We start from the raw sequence: 10,188 nt of genomic DNA on the forward strand, positions 1-10,188 counted from the left end.
TAAAACGTAGTTTATAATAATTAAAAAAAATTGGACTAAACGAATGAAAATTAACCATCCTATGATTTTCTCGATAACCAAACAGAGTCGAAATATTAAAGAAATACGTTAAGAGAACATTTGAAACTCAAAATCCAATTCTCTTCATCTTTTCCAGCATTTTCTCCATAGCCAAACAGAATATTATTCCATGGAATATGATGCGGTGTTCGGTACAATACACCGCCGGAGGCTAAATTGGATCCCAGTGCTCCAAATGCAGAAGTACCACTCCATTGCCAATGTTGCGGTCAAGCTCTGGTGAGTCGTGGCCCCGAAGAAAAAATACGATACGATCAATGAACAAGATCACGCGGACTCGACCGCCAAGGCCGAGACGAAGAAGAGCAAGGAGGTGAAGGTGGCGAAATTGGATGAGCAAGATCAGAAAGTCGAAGGGGAGGAGCAGAGTGAGAAAATTGACGAGAAAGTGACAGAAAATTAAAATGGTGATGTGTCATTAAAAAAATGCAAACTAAAATATTTTGGTACTTTGGTCCTTTTCACTTTAGGAGGCATTTTGGTAATTTTGATAATTGTGTGGATTGGGGTTTACCCATTATAATTGGGTTAGGTTGGGTTTGGGTTAGAAGCAATTAGTTAAATGGATTTTAATGGGTGAATGAGTTTTATATGCCCAACTTAATTATGCTCACCCCAAACCCACCCATTTGACACCCCTATTTATGTACGAAAATGACTATTTAAAGAAGTTGCAGTAGAATTGTTTTATCATCCAAAGAAGTTGAACTTATCAATAATTGATGATTTTTATATTTATCCAAATAAAGCCACGTGTAGGATAATCTTAATATAGGATTTATTCAATTTTTTTTTTTTAATCAATGTATGAGTTTGAGTTTAAGTTAGACTTGTTAGAGAGATAGAATTTCACTCTTTGTTAAGTTTGAACTAAACAAAAAAAAAAATTTTAAAAAAAATGATAATGATAAGTTTGAGTTTAAAATATTTAAATAAAATGATAATTTTATTTAAATATTATGCTGACGTGAAAAATTGTAAGAGATTTAGAGGCATTGGTTTTATACATAATATATATATATATATATATAGATAATAATAATAATAATTACCTCTTTATTATCTTATTTAATTATTTCTTTCTTTCTTATTAGTCCTCACGTGCATAGATTCCCATGCTAAGTTTTGAGTAACGAAGACTCTTCAACAGAGATTGGTGTAGTTGATGATGAGGGTTCCAACATTAAAGTTCAGAGTTGTACAAATATCAATGGCTTTGGGCCTACTTCTTCTTCTTCTTCTTCTTCTTCTTCGTAGTACTTTAATTTAAAGTTTTGGTCATTCTGTTTTGATATATTGGGTACCCCGTGAGAATTATTGTAACCTAGGATGCTTGTAAATTTATCCTCCTCAAATCTTATCACGTGGCAATGTCTTCCATCCTGATGCTTGGCTTGTGACTATTTGATTGCTTTTCTCTCTAGGTGGCTGAATTACAAATTGACATCACATGCAATTTTTAGGATATTGCACCAAATTGATTTACTCTTATTTCTCTTACCAAATATTTTACTTCTTCACTTTTTAATTTTAATTTTTCAACTTTTTCTATTTGAAGGTTGCGATTGAAAATTGTCTTTTTTTTTTTTTTTTTACTCTTAATTTCTATCATTAAAAATTATTACATATGGCGCAACACCTGGTAGTGTAAGTTATGATTAACCAACCTGCACGGCACACCTTTTGGTACTTCAGTAGGTCGAGTTCTTTGACAGTGACTTCTTTTGACTGAAATCTATTTCTTAAATAAATTATACTCATATCCTTTAACCTTTTTATGTTGCATTGCAAAACGCCTTGTTTTCTCCTGTCATGTGTTAACCGACTTGAAGTTAATTGTAGCTGGTCATTTGATTCTTTGGTCTGGCATAACAACGCATTGTAGAAAATTACTAGACCTCAATTTGCAATATATGTTTCCTGCATGTTTGATCTTTTAAGACTTGCAGTTGTGGTGGACATATGAAAGAGTCTTTATTCTTGTAGCATAATCTGTTGATGGCTTCTGTGTATCTGTTTGTCTGTGCAAAGAGATGTGCTTCAAAGGTTTGAGATTTTTTTGTTTTGTTTTTTTTCTAGCGTTGGGTATATGACATTACTAAATTTGCTAAAATGAAAATTCATGAGTGTAAGTCCCACTACCCTAAAGTTTAACAAGGTGTCAGGGTATTTTTTAAGGGATGACGAAATCTGACACGACCTGTGAACCCAACACGACTAACCCACTTATAAACAGGTCATGAGTTGAGGATAAATGGGTTCGGGTCATATTCGGGTTGACATGGCTAACTTGTTTAATAAATGAGTCATGTTCATATTCAACATGCGAACCCGTCTGACCTGTTTGACCCGTTTAGCTTATAAAGTTATTAGTCATTTTGATATTATTGCTTAATTTATGGTTGTTTTTATATGTTTATTACTATATTTATGATTGTAATTGTATTTTAATTTTAGATATATGGGAATTGATGAAAATTATATAAATTAGATATGACCTATTAATCAAATAGATTATTAAACAAATTATTAAACGGGTCATTTGTATTGATCTTTATATGACTTGTTAATTAAATGAATTAAACGTGTTAGGTCAGGTTGACTTGTTTAATAAATAGGCCGTATTCAGGTTGAGAGTTCCTAACACATTTACTAAACAAGTTGGATTGAGTCAACCCATATAAACGAATACTCATGACTCGATATGACACGAACTCAACTTGCGAACACGAATTGCCTCCCCTAATATTTTTCCCATACAAGCTACATGGATGCCCCTATGTGGATCTTACATGTTGGATGCTCTAAATTGATGCACTGTAAGCTCAAATTTTATTGCAGGCCCAATCCATTATAGTCTATCCTTTCTTGATTTGCAGGTTATTTCTTAGTCTATAGCCCACTTAGACCAGTTCTTTAATCACGTTCTCATCATTAGGAAGAAATTTAGTTAGGTTGTACTTATACTCAAACTTTAGATTTTGTTATATTTGATAACCCACCACCTATGGTGGTTCCTTTGCATGTTTTTAACATACTTATTTTTTNTGCCAAGTAGCTTTTTTTTTTTTCCTAATAAGCAAATCAATAAAGTCAAATTTTCTTTTCATGTATGTTACAATTTGTTTACTAAGAAATCACTTTTCCACGAGTTCACATATGAAAGGATAAATAATTCACTAGTTTGATATGTATATGCAACAACTTACTATTGATATAGTGATTTCTATCTCATAATATATATATATATATATATAACTTGAAATGATATATAACATACTCTCATGCGTGGTATCAAAAAAAAAAAAAAAAAAAAAAAAACACCACTCTCATGCATTGCAAACAGGTCTCTCGTTGCAAAGTATCTAGAGGAAGCAGACAAACTACAAAGATACAACAAGTATCAATTTGGCTTTCAAAAGGTAGACTTTGACTACTACTTACTCTGCTACTTAATCATTACATAAAGTAAAAAATTCATTTTAAAAGAAATCTACTGCAATGTGTTTCCCTGACATCTATATCTGAATACCATCATGGCAAAAATTGAAAAAATACTGTGTAAAGCAGCTTGCAATAGTCTGCATGTTTAGATTATTCATTGCTCCATCTCTAGTGTTGAAAATTTTTATTGTCCCTTCTGTAACTCCAATGGCAACTGAAATATTTGCATTTAATGGTATAACTATTAGCAAAAAAAAAAAAAAAAAAAAAGTTCAAAAGGAGAGAGAGAGAGAGAGAGAGAGAGAGAGAGAAATACCTAGGAGAGAAATGATCATTAGACCCTAGAGTAGACGAAACCAATTAGGACCCACCTCCGATATCAGTGCTTAGAAGTCAGAAGGGCACCATGAGATTGACGGCCCAAGCCTCTGGATCCAACAGCTAGAATGGAGTAGTTGTGAGGTTTGATTGGGATTTGACTCCAAAGGATGGGAGTAGGAGATGTTAGCTGTTTTGGTTTATCATTTAAAGGGTGAGATCGTGATGGTTATGGATGGTTGGGATTGGATTTGGGGGGGAGGAGTCAGTGTTGTTTTGTGATTGGATTGATTTCTCCACACCATACCCATGAAAGAGTTGCTCCTTGACTAATTGTGCGTTTGGCATTAGCTTAAAAAACCAGTTTTTTTTTTTTTTTTTTTTACTATTCACCTTTCCTAATCATAGGGATGCATGTTAATCATTTGAACTTGATTTGTCTATTAACTTTTAATCTGATGGTTCGAATGAATCACATGACACAGGTTTGATCATTATGGACTTCAAGATTTATTTTATATGAATGTTTAGGATATCTGACAATCAAAATTACAATTTTACCATCAAGATGTGCAACTACAGTTTTGCCCTTGATGAGGTCAAACAAATGTTGCAAAATGAAGTACCTACATAGCATTACAAATTGTAGTGAGGAATTATTAATTTTGGAAAAAAAAAGGATACATAATGATAAATACCAAAAATTATACATCATTAGACCAAATATTTTCACTAATTTAAGAACTTGAAGCCCCTTTTAAATAACTTTAACAAGATATATCAACTTATGAGTAATCACATTAAAACATAATAATATAATTCTATTTTTTTTAAACTGATTAGAAACTAATATTTATGTAATTTACTTCATAATTTAAAGAATTTCAATTATTCTCGCATATTTGCACAAGCAACAACTACTTGTTACCAAGAGCCTTGTAGTCTTGTAGATTAATTGACACCTCTAGCGGTTTTCATTGAAGACATTTAGGATTCAAATTCCTCAAACCTCATTGTAACTTTGAGCTTATAAATCATGATCTTCCCATAATTGTAAAATAATAAAATTAAATTAAACTATTTTTCCATATTCTAGATCGTTCGACCTGTCACACAATTGGCTGAAAACAATAAAAAAAGTAAAAGTAAAAACTTCCAATGGCTCTAGAAAATTTATTTTAAGAAGTGGAAAGTATATAACAGCTTTTCTTTTTCTTTTTTTTTTCATATAGTTTGTCAAACTCGACACCACATACCCATCTCCTCCCTTTCTAAATTATAAGTTAAAAATTAAATTAAATTTTCACCAAGGAACTCAACTTTAACAACAATCAAGATCACCTCACGGTCTCAAATAAATATTCAAGTTATAAACATCCATGAGAGAGTGTACATAGTCCTACGGTAGGACTCCTACCTCTCCAAAAGGGGTGGTGAAGGAATGAGGCAATGACAAAATCGCCACTTCAATTTCTAAATTATTGATCCTCTTTCAATTTATAAAATACTGATCCTATCATGCTTCGTCATCACTGCTTTCAATGACAACGAGATCCTTTTTGGTTTTCCTCCGTTTGGTGCCTCTATTTTGACTTCCTCGCCCTCCATTTAACTCATCAGTCTGATCCTTTTTGGTTTTCTGCCGTTTGGTGCCTCTATTTTGACTGCCTTGCCCTTCATTTAACTCATCAGTCTGAACACAATCGCGGTACTTCTCAATTTGTTCAAGAATTCTACTTCCATACTTCTCTGTCTTCAATTTCCCAATGATTTTCTCCAACTGTAAGAAAATTTTGATATGTTATGACTGTGATTTCAGTAGAAGAAAAGAAATGAACAATTCAGTTCCGAAGCTTGAGAATTCAAAATTGCTACAGGTTCCTATTAATACACATAATTTTTTTTTTTTTTTTTTAAAGTTTAGATTCACATTAATCCAAAAACTTTAGATTCACAAATATTTTCCCCAGACCTTAATTTTCACATTTGTGTCACATCACAGTTATCATATTTGTACTAAATTTTCACAATCAAGGGTGATGATCAAATTTTGAAAGATCTCTGAACAAAAAATATTGTGAAAATTGCATTTACATGATATTTCTGATACTACATATTTACATTTCGCACAATGCGTTTGAACCCCCACCCCCCTTTTCCTTAGTTCAAATGAATATGTTATTCTGGCTTTCATAACCATATTAGATGCACAAGCCACAAGATCAACAAACCAAGACATTATTGAAACAAACTCATAGAAGGATTAGTACTCAAAACCAATTGGACTAGTGAACTTGCCTGTTCCAATGAATTTGGCTTCTGCGCACTTATCATGCTGATTTGTTGAGTAGACAGGACAGAATGAGGGAATATTTTCCCATGGATCGCAGACACTTCTTTCCGAAGCTCATCAAGCTTGAACTCCAAAACAGAGGATGAAAGATTGCGTTTGGCTGATTTCAGACTAGCTGTATTCTTCTCTCCACTAGAAATTTCAAGTTTCACATTTTTCTTTCCTACATGCATTAGACAAAAAGTAAGCAATGCACTTAGGCCTATTATAAAAAATTTCCTTCTTTGAAAAATATTACTGAGACAAGTAGATAATGGTGGACTGAAAGAGAAAATAAGTTAAAAATAAACGACAGCAGTAATCCAATTGAGCTCATTCAGGAATGTAAGGAGAAACAGCAATATATATATATATATATGTTCAAGATGTATCATTTTAAGGGAATACGTCCATAAACAGCTCAGACAGGGAGCAATCCGATCTAATTATTATATTTTCAAGAGTCTACCTTGCTGAATGTTTCTCACAAATTGAAGAATCAATCCAAGAACGATAAATATAGCAACTCAATCTGAAGATTTATGATTTGAACCATTAGAAAGGCACCTACTGCCATGGAATATCCTATTAGTTCAGGTAAGTCCTGCTGACTTAAAAACATCAAGAGAGAGTGGAAGTACCAAATGGAGTACACAATGAAAAAGATGCTAACAGGTGAGGTTCATAACAAGAATACCCCCGTTGAACTTATGGCTACCTTCTGCAAATAACTGTTGTAAATATCATGAAAGGGGTTTGAAGTAACAGAATTCATAGTCTATCAATTCCAGAAATTTAACTGCTTATAAGCAAGCATTTTCTTTCAAAATGAAACCCTTACCATGTAAGACTTGCTTGGCAAATGGCCCTAATGTTACGTAAGCATTTGTGGCATAAGCTGTATGCTGAAATTCTTCTTTCTACATCAAGAATACATTGGTTCCATATAAAATACTGATAAATGCAGAGTTGAAATAAGAGCAAATTTTCAATTGGTCAACTGAAAGAACAGAGTTTTAAAGGCAGATTTTATCATATTACAGATCTTTTAGATACAGATAATTGGACAACAATTCTGTATTATAGACCAAAAATAGCCCAGTTTTTTTTCAATAAGTGATGTAAATTTTATTCAAATCATAAAAAAGAATCACTCAAGTATACACGACGTATACAGCTGGGGATCATAACAATCAAGTACATAAGTTACAAAAATCCATTAAATCATAGATTGAAAAAATAGAATGGCTTCCTACGATGGACATCCAATTAGACAGCATTACCAAAAATAGCCCAGTTACAAGTTAGCATTCCACACCGGCACACCCCTTTGATTTTTAAAAGACCAAGGTAGGAAGAATCTGGTTAAAAATGCAAAGCGCTCACAAGCTTGTCACAAACACTTGGCTTAAGGCTTGGCTATACTTGTTTAATATAGAAGTAGCCCAACCTAACCAAGGTTCAATTCAAAAGCTCACAAACCCAGATATCATTCAAACACATTTATTTTTGCATGTGTCTGTGTATTTGTGCACATCTGTGTCTTAAGAAAGTAAGCAGGTCTTTTTGTGTGTTACACTCTCTGCTGCTCATCTTTGTGGGTTCAAATGTCTGTTAATGATTTTTTTATTTTTAATTTTTCATGCCGTGGCTAGCTTTCTGTTTATAGAAAAAATTTAGACGTATGAAATGAACATTAAAATTCCTGATATTTTATGCTCAATAATTAAAACATGCAGAGCTATTAGGGTGACATTTATAGACTTTGACATCTAGCATGATGGAAATTAATTTTATTAATTTCTTTTGCCACGTTGGGCAAACTAGTGAATTTGCTATACACCACCCACAGAGGTGCTTTAGTGGTAGGAAGCCCTCCAACTCATCAACTTGTGAGTCCGAGGTTGAGATTTCAAGCATTGGCACTCCCCATTAATTGAGAGGATGGTCCCACGCCATTCATGAGTAGGGTTCAAGTGAAAAAAAAAAAGGATCAAATACTTATTGGTTGCATCTTTTGAAGATGGGACTGTGCAAGAGTCAGATTTCCAGCTGGGATGAAGTGTGGTTTGAATTATCTATAAGGCAAAGGATTAAAGACCATCAGTAGGGTGGTTTTGCTACTACCATCTATCAGATTTGGCTCCAAAGAAATAATAGTATGATTCTCTTAGAGAGGACTGTATTGTCAAGAATATTAGGGATGTTGTAAGGTTTAGAATTAGTGGTAGTGGGGAACTGGAAATTCAAAAACTCCCTGCAGAACAGGGCGTTATGTGCCGTGTTGACTGTGGAGGATTCCTAGATCTATTCTTTATAAGTCACTTAGGAATGAGGATGGCTCCTCTTGCACTATACCTATAAAAATATGCAGTAGCAGGCGGGTATGGGCCCAGCAACTAGATGGGCTTCTCGAAAAAGATTCTCTGCAATTTACATCATGAATTGGTTTTATTGCTAATGCCTAACACTATGTTCCTTCTATAGTTTTAGCCACTTTTAGGTATTAGTAACCATATTTTGAAAGATGTCTTATAAAGCAATGGTCAATGCTCCTAATATTTCTTTCAGGATTGTTTTGATGAATCATAACCGATACATGAAGCTCTCCTCCTTTTGTTCTTCAAAATTCATGTCATTTTTATTAATCCTTACATTGTATCTTTTTTCTTTCTTTCTTATTTTAATGCACTGCTTGAAGCCAATACTTTCTGTCTATCATATGGTAATTTATCGGATTACAAATTCCCTAGGTTCTGAACTGAAGAGAGAGGAAACAGAACAACTTGTCATAAAGCTTATATTAGATCGTATATTGGTAAGAATCTCCTCTCTTGACCTTATATATATTTTAAAATCTTATAACTTTTCTTGATGAACTGCTAAAAGCTGTGCAGAAAGTTGCGAAAAATTTATTTGTTAATTACATTCAATGTGCTACAAAATGTGCAAAATTACCATGTTCTGAAAGAGGAGAAAAAAATAGTTTGAACAAAATAGACCTACTAGTTGATTATGGCATTATATGTTACAGTCCTTTCTGCACACATTGTGCACAACTGATAGGATTTCCAATACATAAATCGAATTTCACATTTTTCTAATGAATAATTTTACATTAGAATTTGAAGCAGTAGTGAATAACCATTTGCAATATGGGTGTCAGTAGAGAATGTTTTTCATCTGTCTGCACAATCATTAGGGTTTTTTTTTTTTTTTTTTTTTTTTTTTTTTTTTTTTTTTAAGTAAAAAAAGAGAGCTAACTGGTGAGTTCACTGCCCCAGGCCCACTTGAACCCTACTCATGAATGGCGTGGGACCATCCTCTCAATTAATGGGGAGTGCCAATGCTTGAAATCTCAACCTCGGACTCACAAGTTGATGAGTTGGAGGGCTTCCTACCACTAAAGCACCTCTGTGGGTGGTGTATAGCAAATTCACTAGTTTGCCCAACGTGGCAAAAGAAATTAATAAAATTAATTTCCATCATGCTAGATGTCAAAGTCTATAAATGTCACCCTAATAGCTCTGCATGTTTTAATTATTGAGCATAAAATATCAGGAATTTTAATGTTCATTTCATACGTCTAAATTTTTTCTATAAACAGAAAGCTAGCCACGGCATGAAAAATTAAAAATAAAAAAATCATTAACAGACATTTGAACCCACAAAGATGAGCAGCAGAGAGTGTAACACACAAAAAGACCTGCTTACTTTCTTAAGACACAGATGTGCACNTTGATTAACAAAGAAAAAAAAAAAGACACTATTTGATTAAAAGGAAAAAAAAAAAAAAACTCATTGAAAGACATTGAAACCATAGCTTCCTTGAGATACAGGAGGAAAAAAAAAAAAAAAAAAAGGAACCACGTTAAGCACACAGACAGTGGAGTGAGAGGGGCAGATTTGGTGTTTTCCCTCTTACCCTACTCCTCAGTTTCTCTCCTAAATCACCCCAAATTGGGGAGATAAGATTTTGGTGGGCCCAGAGAGAAAATACCTAGCCCCACCAA

General features: G+C 33.4%; 1 protein-coding gene across 1 annotated transcript; it reads right to left on the reverse strand.

The window, feature by feature from the left end:
• Positions 1–5,163: 5,163 nt before the first annotated feature.
• Positions 5,164–7,678, reverse strand: LOC112005560 (ATP-dependent DNA helicase Q-like 2). Its single transcript, XM_065771701.1, has 4 exons — positions 7,658–7,678; positions 7,017–7,095; positions 6,142–6,359; positions 5,164–5,623 (listed from the first exon to the last, which is right to left on the reverse strand). Exons 1-4 carry the CDS (start codon positions 7,676–7,678, stop codon positions 5,360–5,362), a joined length of 582 nt encoding a protein of 193 aa, XP_065627773.1. The 3' UTR covers positions 5,164–5,359.
• Positions 7,679–10,188: the final 2,510 nt, after the last annotated feature.

This window comes from Quercus suber, unplaced genomic scaffold (genome assembly GCF_002906115.3).
Source record: "Quercus suber isolate HL8 unplaced genomic scaffold, Cork oak 2.0 scaffold_47, whole genome shotgun sequence".
Taxonomy (NCBI): domain Eukaryota; kingdom Viridiplantae; phylum Streptophyta; class Magnoliopsida; order Fagales; family Fagaceae; genus Quercus; species Quercus suber.